This window comes from Rhinoderma darwinii, chromosome 8 (genome assembly GCF_050947455.1).
Source record: "Rhinoderma darwinii isolate aRhiDar2 chromosome 8, aRhiDar2.hap1, whole genome shotgun sequence".
In the NCBI taxonomy this organism is placed as follows: domain Eukaryota; kingdom Metazoa; phylum Chordata; class Amphibia; order Anura; family Rhinodermatidae; genus Rhinoderma; species Rhinoderma darwinii.
This window is the reverse complement of record NC_134694.1, coordinates 103,634,874-103,656,868: the sequence shown is the minus strand read 5'-3', so window position 1 is coordinate 103,656,868 and position 21,995 is coordinate 103,634,874. Positions and strand designations below refer to the sequence as shown.

Genomic DNA, 21,995 nt, shown 5'->3' with positions numbered 1-21,995 from the left:
CGCAACAGCTGTCAAAAGGATGAATGTAAACAGAAAAGCACTACGTGCTTTTCTGTTTACAAACATCCAAACGGAGTGTCTTTGAGAAGAGCGAACCCGGACAACCGAACCGAACTTCACCGGGTTCGGCCGAACTCGTTTTGGCCGAACCCGGCAAAACAATTTCCGGTACGCGAAGTCAGGAGATAGTCACTGTCCAGGGTGCTGAAAGAGTTAAACTGTTTCAGCACCCTGGACAGTGACTTCCGATCCCAATATACATGAACGTGTAAAAAAAAAAAAGAAGTTCTCACTTACCGATAACTCCCGGCTTCTTCCTCCAGTCTGACCTCCCGGGATGACAATTCAGTCCAAGTGACAGCTGCAGCCAATCACAGGCCAAGCACAGGCTGCAGCGGTCACATGGACTGCCGCGTCATCCAGGGAGGTGGGGCCAGATGTCAAGAGAGGCGCGTCACCAAGGACGCGTCACCAAGGCAACGGCCGGGAAGTTCTCGGTAAGTACGAACCTCTTTTTTTTTTTTAACAGGTTGCTCGATATGGTGATCGGAATTCACTGTAGAGGGTGCTGAAAGAGTTACTGCCGATCAGTTAACTCTTTCAGCACCCTGGACAGTGACTGACGTCGACTAGCCTCATCTCTATGATGGCGGCTGCGCGAAAATCACGCAGCCGCGCATCATACACGGATGACACACGGAGCTGTCAAGTGTTTTTTGCGCGCGCAAAACGCCGCGTTTTTGCGTCCGCAAAAACGCCACGTTCGTGTGAATCCAGCCTTAGAGTAGTCAAACCATGGAATGCCCTACCCCAAGAGGTAGTAATGGCAGATAATATAAAAAGGTCTAGATTTTATTTATTGACAAATGGCATTGAGGATTATAACGAATCTAGCAATGAAAGACGTGCAATAGATGGAGAGAGGTTTAACTTGATGTCCTGCGTATTTTTTCAACCTATATGACTAAGTAAGTTCCCCCAAAATGGTATTAATAAAAACTACAGCTCACCTCACAAAAGACAAGCCCTCACACCGCTCCACAGACAGAAAAATAAAAAAGTTGTGGGCCTCAGAATATGGCGACACAAAATATATTTCTTTTTAAACAAAAAAAACGATATATTTGGTATTGCTGCAATGGTATTGACCCGCAAAATAAAGTTAGCATGTCGTTTTACCACACAGTGAACGTCGTGAAATGAATTCCAAAAAACAATGGAGGAATCACAGTTTTTTTTCCAATTCCACCGGACAAATAATATCTTTTTAGTTTGCCAGTACATTATACGGTACCATTAAAAATTACGACTACTCCCACAAACAAAACTAGCCCTCATACAGGTATGTCGAGGTAAAAATAAAAAAAAGTTATGGCTCTTTAAATGTGACAATGGAAATTAAAATACTAAAATTGTCTGTATCTTTAAGGGGTTAAAGGTACAGAATGCAAAATCGCTCCTCCCTAGAAGGGACTGTGTCTCTAGTGCCACCTATAGGTGGCTACCTTGTAAGTCAATGTCCAACTTATTATATTACAAATATGGCACACCTATATGGTGGATGATAAAAAGTTACCATTCTGCATTGAAGACAAATATTCAGGTTTTTCCTGGATTTATAATAAAGTTTTACAACAAACAGAATTTAATAAAATAACAAATTGCTGCATGTAAGCCCTTGCAGTAACGCGGCCTGGCCTCTAGGTGACACTGCAGCTCTCTGCTATGTTTTGTAAACACTGAAAGTGAAAGTACACAGTACAATGTCTGCTGATTGTACGCGGTAGGTGGGTTACGGCTGTTTCTGGCCCCCGACTCCGGCCTGGACCATGTCTGCAGTTCTCCTGGAGCCTCCGCTCACCATGAAGAGTGACCAGAGTGTGAAGGAGGCAGAGGAGGATGTCAGCTTCTTACTGGTGGACGACAACGAGAACTTGCAGGTAGGAGGAGAGTTCAGTGTGGACACGGCGTGTAAAGTTCGGGTCATCCATAGATCATACCAATCAGATATATGGAGGGAAGATTTATTTGGTTACCCAATAGCAGCGACAAAGCCCCCAGTGTTTGCCCCAGTGCCCCCCTATCCCTTGTACAGATCTCCAGTGCCTTCCATACAGTCACAGTGCCCCCAATGTCTTCCATACACCCCCAGTACAATCAGAGTGCCCCTTATACCAGCCACAGAGACCCCAGTGCCCATACAGCTACAGAGCCCCCAATGCCTTCCATACACCCCCAGTACAATCAGAGTGCCCCTTATACCAGCCACAGAGACCCCAGTGCCCATACAGCCACAGAGCCCCCAATGCCTTCCATACACCCCCAGTACCATTCAGAGTGCTCCTTGTAGCAGCTACAGTGCCCGCAGTGCATGCCGCTCCTAGTAGCTGCCATTGTGCCAGCCACAGAGCCGCAAGCTCCTTCCATAAAGCCCCTAGTAAGGCCTCATGCACACGAAAGTATTTTTTTCCTCCCGTAAATACGGGTCCTTGGTCACACGTATTCAACCCGTATTGCACCAGTATTTACGGGCACGTTTTTGCTGCAAAATTGCACTACACTAATCGGCAGCCCCTTCTCTCTATCAGTGCAGGATAGAGAGAAGGGACAGTCCTTTCTGAGGTAAAAGTAAAAGAAATTCATACTTACCCGGCCGTTGTCTTGGTGACGCGTCCCTCTTTCGACATCCAGCCCGACCTCCCTGGATGACGCAGCAGTCCATGTGACCGCTGCAGCCTGTGATTGGCCTGTGATTGGCTGCAGCGGTCACATGGGCTGAAACGTCATCCCGGGAGGCCGGACTGGAGGAAGAAGCAGGGAGTTCTGGGTAAATATGAACTTCTATTTTTTTTACAGGTTGATCTATATTGTGATCGATAGTCACTGTCCAGGGTGCTGAAAGAGTTACTGCCGATCGTTTAACTCTTTCAGCACCCTGGGCAGTGACTATCCACTGACGTCGCCTAGCAACGCTCCCGTAATTACGGGAGCCCCATAGTCTTCTATGGGCCTGTCCGTGCCGTAATTACGGCCTAAAATAGGACATGTTCTATATTTTTCAACGGCACAAGCACCTTCCCGTAAGCAAACGGGGAGGTACCCGTGGCCAATAGAAGTCTAAGGGCACCGTGATTACGGGCGTTTTTACGTTCGTGTGCATGGGGCCTTACAACCAGAGTCTCCAGTACTTTCCATACAGCCCCCAGTAGCTGCCATTTTGTTACCTAAACCAGCTATATACCCCCCCCCCCCCAGTAACAGCCCCAGGGCCACCACTCCTTTCTAATCAGCCTTGAGTACCAGCCAGAGCGCCCCTTATACCAGCTACTTACCTGCTCCACGTTCCTGCTGCAAGCAAGTAGGAAACTCCCACAGACTGGTATTTTCTTATGCCAATCTGCTTAGGGGACCTGCTCGACTGAAGCAATATCTGATAGATCGCTGCTGCTGGCATTTGTCATGTCAAAAGACATTCGGACTGCACCAATATTTCATAAAAGTCATGCTGAATCTGGGACAGTTGAGAGGCATCATACGCAATGCGTAAGGTAAAAATACAGGTGATGATATGGACATGTCCCGTCCCTTTAAATCCAGCAAGGCCTGTGTGACGTCAGCATAATAACACATAATATACACTTCACAACACAGATATAGAATAAAGCAGCTCTTAGAGGCGGCAATCATACAAAGTTACATCATAGTCATACTGACCCACCACAGCGTCCCCTGCTTCTAATACTACAACAGAGCCAATGCAATCCTGCAACAAACACCATTGAACATTAACAGTTATCAAATTCTTAAATGAACCCCAAAATTGGATTCCTAAAAAGCCCTGCAAAAAAAGACATCATACGGTTACAACAATAAAAATTGTTACAATGAAAAAAATATGCTGCAGTCCTTAAAGGGGTATTCCCATCTCTGATATTTATGGCATATCCATAGGATATGCCATAATTGTCCAATAGATGCGAGTCCCACCTCTGGAAACCAACATATCTCTAGAACGGAGACCCCTGTCCCATCTTCTGCCGCTATCGCTGGGCGCTGGTCACTAAGTTACGAGGTGGCCGGGTTTTCCAGAAATAGCCTAGTACCTTTTGCTACACACTTTCCGTAACTTTGATTCACTTCTATGGGAGTTCCGAAAACAGCATAGCAAATCGTGCTCGGCTGTTTCCTGGAAAACCCAGCGGCAGAAGGTAGGAGAGGTCAGGGGGCTCCGTTCTAGAGATAGGCACGAGTTCCAGAGGTGGAACCCAAATCTATCGGACATTTTGGGCCTATCCTGTGGATAGGCCATAAATGTGCGAGATGGGAATATCTCTTTAAGACCAAAAATGGGGAGATTTTGAAGCTTTCAGAATATTATTCATGCATTAAACATAATAATAAAACCGTATGCAGCAAGCGCTTAAGCTCCCCCTAGTGGTGGCTGCAGGCAGCCAGAATTTTATCATTTGACGCTACAGGGGGAATATTAATAGGTTTATGCTGGTTTGTTTTGCACAAAATGTAAGACTTTTTTTTATTGTCACGTCGCTATCTCCATTTTTTAAAAAAGTGTGCAGGGCTTAGCTGGGGCCACCCGCTGCCCAAAAAATGTACTAAATTTGTGGCATCTTACTCCAGCGGGCTTCTGTCTTAGAGTGGCATATGAAACACCAGTCTTCGTAAATCTGGGCCTATGGCTGTGGAGTTAGTTATGTCTTAGAAAAAGGAACTCGGACCACTATAGAGATATATGAAGAAATGAATCCGCACAGAATATGGACCTATTTAGGTTACGAAAAAAAAAGTTAATAGTGTTTTAGGGTGGAGATACCTGTAAGTGTGTCATTAGGAATATAGGGCAGATACATTTTTTTGTTTTCATAGCTCACAATTAGGGTATTGGTTATTTTTATTCTTGCCGCTCCTTTGGCTGAGCCTGGGGAACTCCATCTGGGGTCAGTGGTATCCCAACGGGTAACCGCGCTAATTAACAATGACACTGGGAGATTTACTTCTCTAAATGACATTGTCAGTGGCACAGAAAACTAGATTGTAAATTCAGCTGAGCACGAGAAGAACAAATCCCAACAAAGAGAAATGTTATCCATTGCTATTTATTAGGATAGCCTCACAGTCCCGTTTCTTTTGATGCACCTTTTATTGTAAAAGTTGCAAATGGACAAATACATTTATTAATCCATTCTAACAGAAAAAAATATAACTTTTTATTAAAGGGGTACTCCGGCGTCAAGCTTTTTTCACCTATCCATTGCACTCAGTTGTTTCCGTCAGCCCCATATATTTCGAATAAAGTGGCACGAGGCAGGCCTAGCCGCTGCTCTATTCAATCTCCTCTTAGCCAGGGGAATGGCAGACTCCATTTTTGCGATAGGTGGGGATCTCAGTGGTCGGACCCGCACCGATCCAGCATTTCTGACCAATTTAGTGGATAGGTGAAAAATACTTCTCCCTATTGGGCCTCATGCACCCGGCTAATAGATCCATTATACGGTACCCTCAGCCATCAATGGGGCCATACTGTACCTCCTTCATACTGAATCCTTCAGAAATATTTTTCTTTGCCTTGTTCAATCACATTCCGTATTTACGGAGGTATTATTCCCTAAAAGCATTGCTTCTGGGGTAGAATATGGTTCCTCCAGGAGTCATTATACAGCGGCACATGTAGTACACTATAGGGCCGTAATATTCTTAAAGTAATAGTAATGGACTTAAAAATAGTATCAAAATCGAATAGATTTTGCAGTTGTCCATTGACCTTCAAGTACATTCCCACCCAAAACCTAAACTTCAGCTTTTAAACACATGGGCGTTCCAGAAATCTGTGCCAAATCCGCCCATAAAAGCAAGTGGAGAATACACCGTACAGTGCCACGCGGCATACTTAGGGGCCTGTAATACAAATACATAGGGACTCTGTGTGTTGCCATTTAGGGAACATGCCTAAGGTTTGGCTTGGTAAGTTTCCTATCCCATTACCCCCCTTCCCAAATCATACTCACAGAAGGCGAGATCTGGCCTCCTAAATGCAAGGCCCTTGCACTAGGACTGATTTAGCTGTCCTGTTCTCACCAATTAACTTGCCATATATTGTGCATTTGCATTGCTCCACATGCTGTTTTCTCAGATGACCGTAAACTACAATTGTAGCCATTACCACATTATACCCTTCCAAGTGTCAGCAGTCCATATCTCTGTTTTTTTAATGTTTTTTTTGTTTTTTTGTTTTTTTTGCTTTCCAGGTAAAAGATGTGTCAGACCTCATTACCAAACTTAGGAGTAGTCCACAAGAGCCTGTTAAAGTTCTCAGTATTTTTGGCAACACCGGAGATGGGAAGTCCCACACACTCAACCATATGTTGTTTGGGGGTCTTGAGGTCTTCAGAACATCCCCATCTCAGGATTCTTGCACGATAGGTGTGTGGGCTGCATACTACCCAGCCTTGTCTCTGGTTCTGCTAGACACTGAAGGTCTTCTTGGGGCAACTGACAAACAAAACCAGAGGCTACGTCTTCTTTTGAAGGTCCTTGCCGTTTCAGATCTGGTGATATATAGAACACGGGCTGAGAGGTTACACAATGATATGTTCCAGTTTCTTGGAAACGCTTCCAAGGCTTACTTGAAGTTCTTTACCCCAGAGCTGAAAGCCTTATCAAGTCGCTGTGGTTTAGAAGTCAATTTATCCAGTCTTGGGCCAGCTCTTATTGTTTTCCATGAGACTTTACGGACAGATCTGCTGGGTCATGGTGAGAAACATTCTTGATATGTTGTATATTGGTGATACAATATTTATAATGGTGACATTATATATGTGTACACTGTTTTCCAATGCTCCACAGGAAGTAAGGTCCATGGACAGGCAGAGATTGACCTTCTAAAGAGATTCCATGATCTTGGGACTCCTCCAGAGGCCTTTAGCTCAATCCACTATGTGGGAACAAAGACTGTAGTCCCTCCCACTGATTTCTCCCAATTAAAAGAGACCGTTAAGAAACGGGTGTTGGATACGTCTACACGTTCATCCAGGCCACTGGCCCACGTCTTCACAGCCTTGCAGGTATGATATGGGAATGATGCATATAAAGCTGAATATTTTGTAGTTGTCACCTATTTAAAGGCTATGTCCAAATTTTGTTTATACATCTTAAATGTAACAACTTTGTAAAACGACAATTAAAAATCTCCAATTTTTGTGTATAGTTTCTATGCAGAGCTATGTGTTTCTACGGTTACAGACTACAAATAAACCCTGTGTAGTCTGATCCTGCAGTCATACTCACCATTTGTCCTCTTTTTGCTATCATACATTTGGTAGAACCTGAACCTTTTGAGGCTTTGTGAGACACCATATTCTCCGCTAGAAGCAATGCCGTGATAATTTTTTTGTATGAATCTGGGAATAAAATATTTGTGTGTCCCCATTTAAAATTTAAGGCACGCGGTGGTATAGTACGGGCCCATAACAGGCTGTACAATACGGATCTATAATACGGCAACCTGCAAGAGCCCTAAACAAGAATGTTTCCATTTGTTTGCTGCAAGAAGAGATCTGTAAAATGGTGAAAAGTTGAAACACAAAGGATTGTAGAAAGTTGCATGACTTTTCATTATACAATAATTGAGCTTTATTTAATAGAAAGTGTAATGTCTGTGTGTTCTCCTTGCAGAGTCTAAGCGAGCGTTTCTCAGGGGATATTCCAGACGAGCAAGTTCATATCACCTCTTTCTTCCCAGACGAATACTTCACATGTTCTCTACGTTGCCTGAGCTGCCGGTAATTCTGTGCCTAACAGCTAAATATTAGGAAACAATATTAAGTTATGATGATCCTCCCGCTATGTGCTGGTCTTGGTATTCAGGCTATTGTGTTGCTTCTTACATTTACAGTGGGATCCAGCTTTTTACTCCTATCACTGTTTGTGTACATCCCTTTCCTTTTGTGGGCAAATTTATTTGCTTTAAAGAGTAACTAAACTTTTTAAAAACTTGTGGCATGTCAGAAGTTTTGATTGGTGGCGATCCGAACATTGAGACCCCCACCGATCAAGTGAGCTCTGTGCCGTTTAGTATCTAATCGGTTTTCCTTGGAACCCATAGACTTTCCGCTGAGCTCATACACCGCTCCGAGGAAAGCTGATCAGAAACTAAGCGGCACGGTGCTCACCTGAGCGCATCTGCCGCTTTGTTTTAGCGATCGGTGGGAGTCTCACTATAACATGTCAAAAGCTTAGTTACACTTTAAGGTGCCATGATGTTGTACACCTTTACAAGGCACAATCGAGGTATAGCCCTTCACCCGTATGGTACAATAGGACTTCGCACCTTTTACAACAGGACTCAATAGGATTGTAGTTCTCATCATGCAGAATTTTATAAGTTGGGAATATTTTTCTTTAAGGTCCTGTTCACATCGGTCACCCATAGGCTATAATGGTATCCATTTAATGGATACATCATGAAAAGCTATTGAAGAGCTCATGACCTATACATAAAACGGATGCCATTATAGCCTTTGTGGCTGAATACACATAAGAAGTACTTTTGGGGGGCACATCTCTTTGGAATAGAAGTGTTGGGATTGTTTGCTTTTTTTGGCACCCTTATTTGTGGGAGGATCAGTTGGTGGTTGTGTCTTTACCAGAAGATCTTGCACTCAACTTCCATCAGGATGCAGTATAGGCCATAATCTAAAACTAGGACTACAGTTCAAGTCCCATCACTAAGGCCTCATACACACGACCTTGCATAAGCGGCCGCAATTTTTGCGGATAAATTGCGGAGCCATTCATTTCTATGGCTAAAATGCACAAGACTGTGGTTTCCACGGATCAGTGCTGGGGCCACGAATCTGGAACGCAAAAACTCAGGACATGTCATTTTACAGTCCGGATTTGCGGGTTCACACCGCTGGTGAAATTGTTGTGAATCCTGATGACACACAGATGCACAACAAGGGTCTTTTGCGGTCCGATGGACTGCAACGGACCCAAGGTTTTGCGGACCTCAAAACCAATGTGGTCGGGTGCACGAGGCCTTATAGTATGCCATTTTATGGAGCAAAACTGCCCCTTCTGTTTGGTTGATTATTTACTATGTTTTTATCATGTAGAATTCTTTTTACTAATGATTGTATATTACACGTGACTAATTCCACATTGATATAAAACATCCTATCCAGACGGTAAACACGGAAGCTCGAATTCTGCCGGTTCTAATTCACAAGGCAAAACAATGACATTTTTTGAGGTGAACGAATTCTCTGTGTCACTGCCTCCTCCGCTCTAACATTGTAAATATATTATTTATAATCCACAGGTCTAGATGCAAGAACAGGATGAACCATCTAAAGGACGGCGTTCCCCACCTGGCAGATGGTTTGTGCCAATACGCCCATGAATATAACAACAAAGTTTTTATATGCAAGGTGAGCTCTGGGGGTGAGCAGTGCACGAAACTGGAATATCGTATGTCTGCTAGGGACAGAAAAAGGTAGAAGACTTGAGGGATAGAGACATCTGTGTGGAGGTGACGCAGACAATTTTCACTTTTTTATTTCCGTTTTTTCTCCCCGTATTCCATGAGCCATAACTGTTTTAATTTTTCTGTTTACATAGTCGTGTGAGGGCTTGTTTCTTTGTGGGAGTAGTTGTTGTAGTTTTTAATGGTACCATATAAAGTACTGGGAAACTACAACAAAAATATTTGTGGGGTCTCGTTTTTACGGCGTTCACTGTGCAGTAAAAATTACATATTCTGCGGGTGAATATGATTATGGCGATACCAACTTTATATCGTTTTTTTAGGCTTTAGTACTTTTACAAAGAAAAAATATTTGTAAAAAAATGTTTGGGTGTTACCGTATTCTAAGAGATGTGATTCTTTTTCTTTTTATCTCGATTGAGTGATGTGACGGGTAATTTTTTTTGCGGGTGAGATGTATTTTTTATTGTTATCTGTTTGGGGTAAATAAGACTTTTTGATCACTTTTTATTCCATTTTTTATTGGGAAGTGAGATGACCTAATAACAGCAATGCTTGCATTGTGAATTTTTTTCCTACGGCGTTCACCTGGCGGTTTAAATAACATGATATATAAATATTTCGGACGTTGCGATACCAATTATGTTAACTTTTTTTTACTTTTTTTTTGTTTTTTTTACTTTTTAGTTAATTTTTTTGTACTTATTTTTTAAACATTTATGAAACCTTATTTAACTTTTTTTTTTAGTCCCCCTAGGGAATTAAACATGTGATCTCCAGCTTGCTCATGCAATACACTGCAATACTTATGTATTGCCTATATCTCTGCTGTACTATTATGTCCTGCCACCAGCAAGGCTTAAAAATAGATCACAGAAGGTAAACCTGGAGGCTTTCAATAGGCCTCCAGCCCCCTCCCTTAGAGTAACCGCTAAGATGCCGCGATTGCTATTGACCGCGGCATCTGAGGGGTTAAACCGCACGGGATCTGAGTTTTCTCCGATCCTGATCATTGCAGGCGGCCACCACCTGTTTGAAACAGCCACCACCTTTCACTTATGGTGTTGGCTCATCTCCTGAGTCTGCGACATATTTTGATGACGTTACATTCAACTTAATAGCACGTTGGATGTTGCCAAGAGGTTCATGATCTGGGGTTTATGTGATAAAGCTGTACAGGATTATGTAGTAAAAAAAGAGTATTAAGCAGAATAAATGTCCCATAAATTATATATCTCTCTCTCACAGCGATGTTATGAAAGTGGACGAGAGATGCTGGTCATCCCGAAGACGCTGGCATCCACAGACAGCCCTTGGATGGGTTTGGCAAAGTATGCCTGGTCTGGGTGCGTTTCCATTTTCAAAATTGTTCTTACACCAGTGAAACTCGCTCTCAAATTTTGGCTAATAGGCAGGGCCGGTTTTATAGAAAATGGGGGCCCTAGGCATTACGCAAAATAGGACCCCCCACTTGCCATTTTTAGGCGGTTTTTATTCTAATTTCAGCCCACATCATGTGCCGTATAGTGCCAAAATAATACTACCAAATACCGCCATATAGGTCCAGCAACTTATTGCAATTCAATTCCAAAATAATACCACCATACACCGCTAAATAATACTGCGTGATTTTTGGTTTGCTCCTGGGGTTCCCATCCTCGGGGGGGGGGGGGGGCACCAGTTAATGGAGCCCTGACCCTAACCGTGAGCCCATCAATCTAATCAGCCTTTTTAGTCCAACCTAACACTAAGAAATTCTGTACCAGCACTGTAAATAATGAATGTCTAGTACCATGCAACCTAATATTTTCCTCCATAACTCTGCTCCTCAGGTATGTTCTTGAATGCCGAATGTGTGGAATTATTTACCGCAGTCGACAGTATTGGTATGGAAATAGAGACCCAGATGGATCAGTTGTTCGACAGGAGGTTCGTCATGTCTGGTCTGAGGTACTAGCAAAGTATTGTTTTACCTAAGTTCATACAGCAAGACTGAATTTAATTTAAAGGGGTTGTCTGATTTGGACAATCTCTTTTTATTAGAAGGGTCCCCCAATCATAAGCTGATCACAGGGTTTCCTGTTGCTGGGACCTCCAACAATCGATTGTAATCTGTGGGGGAACCTGGCAGTAAGTGTTTAATTACCCTGCAGCGCCACCACAGGGGAATTTAAGTATTACACAGTACCCATTGAAATCATTGTTCTGTCTATGTAAAGCACAGATGTACCAGGTTCTCCGCAGCAAGAGACACTCTTTGTCTACCTTGGGTAATAGAGGAAGTTTCTTGACCCTTTTAATATTTGGTGGCACGGGGTGTTTGGGCTCTGTAGCCTGCTTTAACTGTCCTGTTAAATTGAACAGTCCAACAGGAGATGAGCATTGTCTGACAATGGCTCTCCTCCAATTGACATCACTAAGAGCTCTCTGGTTTAACTCTTTATAGGCATCATGTAGGTGCCCCTGTTTAAAGTCCACCTGTTCTCATGATAAGCCAGTCTAGTCTAGAGCTCTGTCTCTTTGTTCGACTTTGCACTTACTTGCTTGCTAACCATTACCTAATAAAACATGACAACTTGTTTCACTTCTGTGCATATTTCTGTATATTTGCCTACAGAGTGACTCTTGCTCTCTGGATCAACACAATGCAGCTCAGCGAGTTCTGGATGGGGTGACCCTCGTCATTCAGTCAGTGAATGAGTACAGTGCTGGGCCCACTCGTGCAGTCACTTCGTGGGTAACTGACCGCGTTGCACCTCCTTATTGGCGAGCCAATGCCGAGATTACAGTAAGTTGGAAATTTGTTTTGGGGAAAAGCTACGACCATACTAAATGTGATCCATTCATATGCAGAGGTTATTTTATAAGTTCTTGGTCTGGTCCAGTTGCCTATAATTTTACCTTTCCCTTATATTAAAGCGTAATGAATATGTATAGATGCTTATTTTTGCCTAACACTCCTAATCTCTGCATCAAATACACCTCTCTTTCCAATTCTCCTTTCTACCTCTTAAAGGAGTGTCATGGATGCAAAAAAGTCTTCCAACCAGCCGAGCAGAAACATCATTGCCGAGCTTGTGGAGAGGGCTTCTGCCATAACTGCTCCAATCAGAAAATGCCTGTTCCTGAGAGAGGCTGGGGTCCCTCACCTGTACGTGTCTGTAAAAAGTGTCACAGTAAAGGGCCTGGGAAAGGTGAGAGACAGAATGATGATCTCAGGAGATAGATGTGGACAAACCGTGACTAGTATAACTATTGGGAGAACAGGTGTCTTCTGACCCCATTCTGCAAGCTAAGGACACTGCATACAGAAGGAGACTAAATGGAGAGGTGGTCCGGTAACTCTCTCCATTGAAGTCTACGGCCATTACAAACGCTTACCTGACTATTTCCATTATTAAAGAGGCTCTGTCACCACATTATAAGTGCCCTGTCTCCTACATAAGGAGATCGGCGCTATAATGTAGGTGACAGTAATGCTTTTTATTTAAAAAAAACGATCTATTTTTACCACTTTATTAGCGTTTTTAGATTTATGCTAATGAGTTGCTTAATGCCCAAGTGGGCGTATTTTTACTTTAGACCAAGTGAGCGTTGTACAGAGGAGTGTATGACGCTGACCAATCAGTCACCAATCAGCGTCATGCACTCCTCTCCATTCATTTACTCAGCGCATAGGGATCCTGCTAGATCCTTATGTGCTGTCTTATACTAACACATTAACGATACTGAAGTGTTTAGACAGTGAATAGACATTCCACGGGATGTCTATTCACAATCTCTGCACTTCGTTACTCTGTCTGTGGTAGCTACAGCAGAGGACGCGTAATCTCGCGAGATTACGCAGTAAATGACAGGTTACAATGAGATTACGCTTCCTCTGCTGTAACTACCACAGAAACAGTAACGAAGTGCACAGATTGTGAATAGACATCCCGTGGAATGTCTATTCACTGTCTAAACACTTCAGTATTGTTAATGTGTAACGTAATGTGTAATGTTACATTGTATTCACTGTCTTTGTGGTTGTATTCAACAGGTCAGCAGGCAGTGGAAGATGATGGGAGTAATCTCTTACCTCGCAAAGTGACTGAGATGGCTCAGAGCTCACTGAACATGGTGTCTACTGCCATAGAATATCCTCTGCGTAATGCTTTTTTTTTTTTTTATGTTCAGTCTTAATTTATTAAGTTTTAAAGGGACACTCCAGGCAAGATTTATGCCTCGTGCAGGACCTAAAGGGGGTGGAGCATGACAAAGGGATGCAAACAACTCCAAGGAACCGCCTGCACCAGGCATAGGTCAGTGTATCAGTTGTAATTAGAGTCCGTGCAATGTACGCAGGTAATAGAAACTAGGACATCATTATAAAAGTTTAAACGGTTTTTCCAGTTTAAGTCAATTCATTTTATTTTTTGAACAATTGAAACTTCATTTAATTTTCCAATATACAGTACTTTATATATTTATTTATGACGGTTTTCAAGATCTCTTCTTGTTGTTATTTAGTAGAAATATTTATTATTTACTTCCAGTGGATAAAATTCTGTTCTCTTCATGTGATGGACACACAGGTGCTGGGCTCGTTACAGTTACAGTATGTGTATCAGAGTTGTGTTTTTTAACGAGCCGTTCACCTGTGTGTCCAAGATACAACTCTGACACAAATACTGTAATTGTAACGAGCCCAGCACCTTGGTGTCCATCACATTACCATGGACAGATTTTTATCCACTTGAAGTAAACAATGAAGGTTCCTATTGAATAACAACAAGCAGAGATCTTGAAAACTGGGAGGAATTAATGCAGAAAATATATAGAAAATTGTAACATTTTTAATTATCTAAAAAATAACATTTGCTGAAAACAGACAATCCCTTTAAATGACAAGCATGCTCAATCCTACAACCAAAAGAAACTGCAAAGGACAGATAACTACGGAATCTTCTTAGTAGCAATAAACAGATGAGTAGTGATGAATTCCAACATGTGGTTGTCACTAGACATTGGGCACTTTCAGCAGCTTGAATTTAAAGGAATTTTCCATAATCAGGAAAAATGTCTGTTTTCTTTTGCCAAAAATAGCGCCACCCTTGTCCTTGGGCTGTGTCTGGTATTGCATCTCATCAATATTCACTGGAATGAGGCTGACCTGCAACACCAGGCAGAGCCATGGACAAGAGAAGCGCTTTAACCCTCAACAATCCCTTTAGCCATTCTTAAAGTAGAATTTCCTGGAAGTTTACATTTTTGGGGGGGAATATTATTATCTTAAATTCATCTCAATATTTATTTATTTTTTTTAACAATTTACAGATTTTGTGAAGGAAGCAGCACGCCCCAGCTACTGGGTGTCAGACCAAGAGATCACCCACTGCCATGGGTGCAAGAAGCTATTCACAACTAAAATGTCAAGACATCACTGCCGGGCTTGTGGTCAGGGTTTCTGCCACGTGTGCTCGGATTTCCAGCGGGCGGTCCCTTCACGCGGGTGGTATCATCCTGTCCGGGTCTGCCTGAGTTGCAACATTAAGAAGGAGGGACTATAAAGCGGGTGATGCCTTGGATCTATTTTATTGGCAGATGAGTCCATGTAAGAAGTGGAAGAGCTCACTAGAGACTTGGAAGACTATATCAACTAATGCCTGAGACCTCATGTAATCATAGTGGAGATCTGTAGGAATTGGCTGCTGTGGCGCAATGACTACCACTATTCAAAGCCGCTCTGGGACATGCTCTTTTAATTCATTCATCTCAGCTTTGTCAGGGATATTAATGAGATCTGTAATCAGGTTTTCTTAAATAACCCCTTACCCTGAACATCCGCTGCTTATCTTCTTTAGTCACTCAATTATTGAATTGTGGAACTTAATATAAATGTAACCACTAACCACCTATGCAATGAGAGTATAGAAGTACTTAGAGTCGTAGTAGACAGGCAGATATTCTTTCACGAATGAGCGACGAGTGACGATTTAGCGAGCCGTTCGCGTTCAAAAGACGTCTATTACATGTGACAATAATTGCTCAAGATTTTCGCTGTTCAGTCGTTACTGTGATTGTTTCCCGTTCGCCCACATCTCATCTCTAAACTGCTAACGAAATTTCTGATTAGACGAGGGGATGTAGCAGCGACGAACGATAATCTTTCAATGTGACCAATCTACACAAACCTAATGATTTCTCGTTCGACCATTGCACGCTATTACTCGTGTCGATTAGCTCTTGCTTTCGGACGATTATACAAAAATTTGTACGATAATTGCCCCGTCTAACAAGGGCTTTAGTTTCAGACCATATGCTGTATAACTAGCCACACAAAACACGGTTTTACTGCCCAAGAGGCCAGGGTGAACATGCCATAGAGCAGCAGTGCCCAAGCTTTTATACTTTGTAAGCCACATTTAATTTTGAGGAATGTCTGGGAGACGCATTTAAGTAAAAAATGTTAACATATTAAAACGTAGAGAAACACAAAATGCTGAGATTTCAATTTGCAGGTAAATATTTCAGTTTGAAATTTAACACACTGGTATCCCATAATCCAAATTGTCATTTGCTGGCGATAGGATACTGTCTGTAATATTGATAATTAGAATGTTATATTGTAGCAAGAGCATATGGTTATAACTCAGGGTTCCTATGGAGAGCCACACTGCAGGAGGTTGCGAGCCACTGGTTGAGGACCACTGCCATAGAGGCAAAACGTGCCGCTTTTAAATGGCCCTTGGAGAGATGGGTCCAAGCCCTGGTTGGTTCTATACCCTTTGCTACTGAGTGGAAAGAACCTTTGCAGTACTCCCCTCACATGAGAAACTATATTGTTAATCAAGGGGTGGAGAATATGCCCACAGGTTGTAAAAAGTGTGTATATGGGGAAACAAACACCGGGCCCTTCTATCCTGGGTAGAAAAATCCAGCCTTATTACGGTGGACCTAGTTTGATGTTCGCTATGAGGCCCCTTATCTACGCCACTGTAGGCTAGAATCAGGGGAGGAAAGGGAAGGATGGTGTTCTCAAGGGGTCAGGGACAGGCGTGAGAGTCACTGCTTATACTCATTCTGTGATCATTAACTTTGTTGCTTTTTATTATTTTACTACTATGATAATTTTTTTTTAATGATAGCATCTCAGGGTCTCAGTATAAGACTTCGTTCACATCTGCGGGAGCGGGACCCTGACAGACACAAATGGAAACCAAAGGTTTTATCACCATTGATTTCAATGTCGACTACGCTATTCCATCAAAACGACAGAACCCTTGCACAACTGTGACAAATGGAAACCATTGGCACCGGATCAGTCACCATTGAAATCAATGGTGATGGAAACGGAAACCTATGGTTTCCGTTTGTGTCAGGGTCCCGCTCCGACGGAACGTCAGAACGCGACCCTATCGCAGATGTGAACGAAGCCTAATTTGTAGAAGGTCTATGTCAGCACCTCCATTTAATAGTAGCCAAGTATGTACAGAGAATTATAGAGAAAATGGTTGCACTTTACATCGGATTAGTTTATAATATAAAATAAATCAAGGTAGATTGCATCGTTCAACATTCACAATTTATATATTGTATTTCAAAGCATCTCAATACTTACTAATAGAGCATGCCCATCATTCAACAGTATATAAAGTTGACTTACCTTGTGAATACATTGCATTCATTTTCTTGTACTGATGCTGAGTTACAGGCTGTATAATTCAGAGCTGTATTCTGTCTGACATCGAAGTACACCTATTAGGCCCTGCCCAATTGGATTGTGGGGTGCCCATGGGTTGTCATGGCAGCTGTGGGCCTAATAAAGGCTCCCAGGTCTGCCATCATCATTGCCGCGTCTATAATGACCCGAGCTATAAAATCATCATGTTGTTTAACCTGCACTGTGAACGCTGGGAAAAAAAAAATTAAAAAAGTTATGGTTTTTAGAAAATGAGGACGCAGAAAAATCGCAGTCACTTTCACTTCTGCCCTGTGAGTTGGAGCTGTCTATCATTTCACATGGGGCACTTAAAATATTTTGATTATTCATGAAGCTGGCCATACACATCAGATCAAAACCGCCAGAAACTTATGATTTTGGCAGGATCGGCAAATTATCGAATGTGTATGGGGTCCTCCCAACTGTAGATGTTGGGAGTAAAGGGGAGTTTTGCACTGGGCGATTATCGGGCAGACAAGTGTTCATAGAACGCTCGTTACCGATAATTGACCTGTGTAAACAGGGCAGCGATCAGCAGATGAACGAGCAAACGCTCCTTCATCTGCTGAACGTATCGTTTTTAAAAAGTAAAATATTATCGTTGTCAGCAGCACGTCTCCCGGTGTAAACAGAGAGAAGTGCTGCCGACATGATAATGCATGTGGACGAGCGATCAGAGTAACGACCGGAGTCCCCATACATAGCTCCGTGTGACAGGAGCAGACGAGCGCCGATCAACGATGTCTCAATGATCGGCGCTCGCTGCATCGGCCAAAGTCGCCCGGAGTAATAGGGGCTTAAGGAGGATCGGGCATGTTGAATTTCTGCATGCTTCGATCCTTTGCTGCTGTGGGAGATATCCCCATCTCCTGTCCAGGGAGAAGGGGAAGATTAATGAGAACGGCCACCATAAGAATAACAGAAGGACTTATTCACTTTTTATAATGTCCGGCATATTTACATGATATAATTGAGAATCGTCATTATTTCTTTAGGTTTGGCGTTGTCTTGGATACTACAATCAGTGATACATTCCTATTATCAATGTTGCTGTGTATAGAGACAGTGATATTTTCTATTTTTTGGTTTTAGAATAAATTTCTTCTTTCAGTAATGTCTGGCACCTTGTTACTTTCCTAGACACTTAAGCATTTGTTTTTGCTCGTTGTTGCATGGGGCTGGTCCGCACCAGATGTTCTTCTGCATTGAACATGTCATATAAACAGCTTGTCAGTATATGTAATGAACAGGAAGATGTGAGCGCCGGAGACCCTGGGAATCATGTATGAAAATTGGAATACTCCGTATAGTCATATTGTCCCCCATTTACTGCTAGGTAAAAAAAAATAATTACTTCTACAACTCTAAGGTGGTGGTACTTAAGGCCTTAGCATTTAGGGTCCTGCAGCCATCTTCCTCTATAAGAGACAGAAGCATGGAGATCCAGAATGGTCACCCCCTGGTGGCTATCCTCAACATGGAGCGACGATCACGCTAATGCACTCGCGTTGGATCGCAGTGCAATATCACGGGTATTGTATTCCTATGGGGTGAAATAAAATCACAAAAAATCATATCAAGATCTTTATTTTTTTTCTATTGAAATCACATGGCGTGTTATGTAATCACGATTTTTTGCAATATCACAACGCAATTTTAATTTTTAACTCAAAAAGTTATTCCTCCACTAAAATATGATGAGATATCGCATAACATAGCAAGGTACTTACCACAAGACATCGCCTGCGATAGGTCTCAGTAGAGTCCCAGCCTCAAAGGGGTACTCTAGTCTTACCAAGCGATGGCATATCACTATAGTATGCTATCGTTGGTGATCACGGGGGTCTAACCAGAGGGTCACGAGAACAAAGGAACCAAAGTCTCTTCGGCATTTTCCCTGCAACCGTTGTGCAGAGAACTTAATGGGGCTGAGTTGCTATGCTATGAAACTTCGGAGCAGTTAAATGATCCATGGAGATGATGAGTTTCCTTCACTGTTTTTAAACCCATTAGAACATTTTTCATGCATGACCTCCATTCAGTTCTTATTACTACACCAGAAATACATGAGACATGACCTCCTCCAGGTCACTGAGTCATCCGAGGAGTAGTAGATGTTCTCAGAACAGACAAAGAATGGGGAGGCTCAGCTCATAGACACAAAAAATAGTTTTTGGCACCTGGAATCAGTTCAGGTCCCACAGTCTATTAACCTCTTCTTTGCCTGTGCAATTGTTTCGCACACATACATTAAGGCCCCGTGCACACGGCCTGCAATTGCGGGTACGGACGGCCGCCCGCATTTTCAGGCCGTGCTTCCATGCAAAGTACGGGAGCATGGCCTGTAAAATGCAAAAGAATGGACATGTTCCATAATTTTCGGAAAATGTCTACGGCACGGACACCCATTCGAAGTGATAAGGAAAGGTGTCCGCAGTCAATAGAACTGAATGGGTCTCTAATTGCGGACCGTATTACAGTCCGAAATTACGGAGAATTTTTACGGTCGTGTGCATGGGGCCTTAGTATCTATAAAGAGTCTTGAATGACGAGGACTGATACATATATATTGTTTTAATGGTGTATGTATATATGTATGTAAGCAATATTAAAGTAAACTCACACGTAACTGCAGGATCAGATTACACACATTGTTTTTAGTCAGTAAGGGCATGTTCACATGCAAACGTAAAATACGTCTGAAATTACGGAGCTGTTTTCAGGCAAAAACAGCTCCTGAATTTCAGACGTAATTGCTTGTACTCACGTTTTTCGCGGCGTCCATTACGGATGTAATTGGAGCTGTTTTTCTATGGCGTCAATGAAAAACGGCTCCAATTACGTCCCAAGAAGTGATATGCACTTCTTTGAGGCGGCCGTCTTTTTATGCGCCGTCTTTTGACAGCGGCGCGTAAAAAAAAAGGCCGTCTGCACAGAACACCGTAAGACCCATTGAATTCAATGGGCAGATGTTTGACGACACTCTGGAGCCGTTTTTTTGGGCGTAATTCCAGGCGTAAAACGCCTGAATTACGTCCGTAAATAGGGCATGTGAACTTACCCTTACTGTTGACACGGAGCTGTGTTCACAAAACAATAAGACATTTTTGAAAAAGACTATTTGCAAAGTAGCTTCCTATTTATTTAAGTTGCATTGGAGCAATTAAAATTGTTCCAAAACTGTGGTGCCCGATCTGCAACATATTTATGAATAGAAGTCTAAATTATTTTGCAAATTTGTGGTAAAAACTTGCTGGATTGTCAGAATGTCTTAATGTCTGGACTATCAGACACCAGATCAGAGATCTTTTACTAAATGGTTGTTACCTTTTATTATGTAGCATATTGTCCCATATCTGTAACAAAAACCCTGTCCATATTCCCTATTATTAGAACATATGGATGTCATTGCAGCTCCTTTTCTGGCAAACTGGTCGTGACCATGAATTACACGGCAGCCATTCATTTATTTAGGTGTCATGTGCTACTACAGATGAGCGACCGCATGAAGCTTTCTGAGGTGATGACAGCTGATCACCTGGGTTTAAAAAAGATTGACTGCCGTCGATCAGTTGATCGCCGGGCAGCTACATTCCATCAAGGGGTTGTCCAGTTGTGCCTACAGGTTAGGCAGTCCTATCTATGAAATTTGTCAACAGGGATCAGGGAATAAACATAATAATTGTGTATAGCACCTTAGACCTGTATATAATCTCTGCTTACAGTGATCCAGGAGTTAGCTGATATCACTGAGCGATACATGCAGAGCTGTTACACTATATTAAAAGCTGGAGATGTCTGGGGTCTCGAGGCTTGGAAGGGGCTTGCAATGTAAACAAGCAATGTTTGTTAGTTTTAAGTAAACCAAAAAGCATTACAAACATATGTTTTCCATGTGTTGTGCCATTTGCCTTGACAGAGCAGCAACACCCAGTGTCTTAAGTTTCTAAAAAGCTATGGTTTGACTATTGTTGAAGTGCTTGAAGAAACCTTTACTGGAACGTTGTTCAAAAGACTGTTTAAGGGTGCGTTCAGACACAGCAGGTTTTCTTAAAATCTGTGTTAAATGCAGAGTTTTGTTGTAGTTTAACCCTTTGCATTGACTGCCAGGGAAAGTTAAAAAAAAGGAATGCTGGGAGGTAAAGAAGGAAGTAAATACTGTAGTTCATCCTCCAACTTGAGTTTCAATATAAATTAATTTAGCAGGGAGCCTCGAACATAACTAAAAATATTTACAAGAAAGAAAAACCTTATCTAAATGTGTGTGACTGGGTGACAGAAAAAGCAGCCACATGAGAGCTAATATGGCTGACAATGGTGGATGTCAGACAGTTACTTCCTGCCTCAGAAACTAGAAGCAGGAAAAATAAAAAGCACAAACAGCTAAACTCACAAGCACAGGATTTAGAGGTACAGATGAGTTTCCATTTTTGTAGAGAGTAGGTTTACAGCTGAAAACGTATAGAGGAAATGCAGAAGACCTTCGTAATGTGTTGGAGCATGTAAAAAATAAATAAATGATGGCTTCCATATTAAATTCATGGCATACAGAGTGGGCCGATAAGTCTATAAGCGGCGGCAAAGTGCACAGGCAACTCGCAACACAACTGTTGGTTTTCGATGCAGCTATAAGTCATCATGGAGACTTTTCCTCCCCATAGACGTTCCTGAGGTTAAAAATTCAATAATGTTAATGCAACAAATGTTGACAGCTCATGACAAATTTGTAGCCGCTACAAAAAAAGTCTACTGTGGAGCTTTAGTCTAATATAAGTAGCATTTCTTGTGAAA

At 42.3% G+C, this 21,995-nt stretch overlaps 1 protein-coding gene across 1 annotated transcript; it reads left to right on the top strand.

Annotated features, from left to right (window-relative positions):
- The first annotated feature begins 1,752 nt into the window (after positions 1–1,752).
- LOC142659682 (zinc finger FYVE domain-containing protein 1-like) lies at positions 1,753–18,279 on the top strand. Its single transcript, XM_075836061.1, has 11 exons — positions 1,753–1,940; positions 6,264–6,768; positions 6,862–7,079; positions 7,690–7,796; positions 9,338–9,446; positions 10,751–10,848; positions 11,335–11,452; positions 12,120–12,290; positions 12,519–12,696; positions 13,542–13,649; positions 14,819–18,279. The coding sequence occupies exons 1-11, from the start codon at positions 1,830–1,832 to the stop codon at positions 15,049–15,051; spliced, it is 1,956 nt and encodes a 651-aa protein (XP_075692176.1). The 5' UTR covers positions 1,753–1,829; the 3' UTR covers positions 15,052–18,279.
- Positions 18,280–21,995: the final 3,716 nt, after the last annotated feature.

What these genes read in the sequence shown, in the direction of transcription:
- LOC142659682 (XM_075836061.1), top strand. Translation starts at nt 1,830, where the DNA reads ATGTCTGCAGTTCTCCTGGAGCCTCCGCTCACCATGAAGAGTGACCAG. An exon ending in GACAGATCTGCTGGGTCATG is followed by an intron (nt 6,769 to 6,861) that starts GTGAGAAACATT and finishes AATGCTCCACAG; the next exon opens with GAAGTAAGGTCCATGGACAG. An exon ending in ACAAAGTTTTTATATGCAAG is followed by an intron (nt 9,447 to 10,750) that starts GTGAGCTCTGGG and finishes TCTCTCTCACAG; the next exon opens with CGATGTTATGAAAGTGGACG.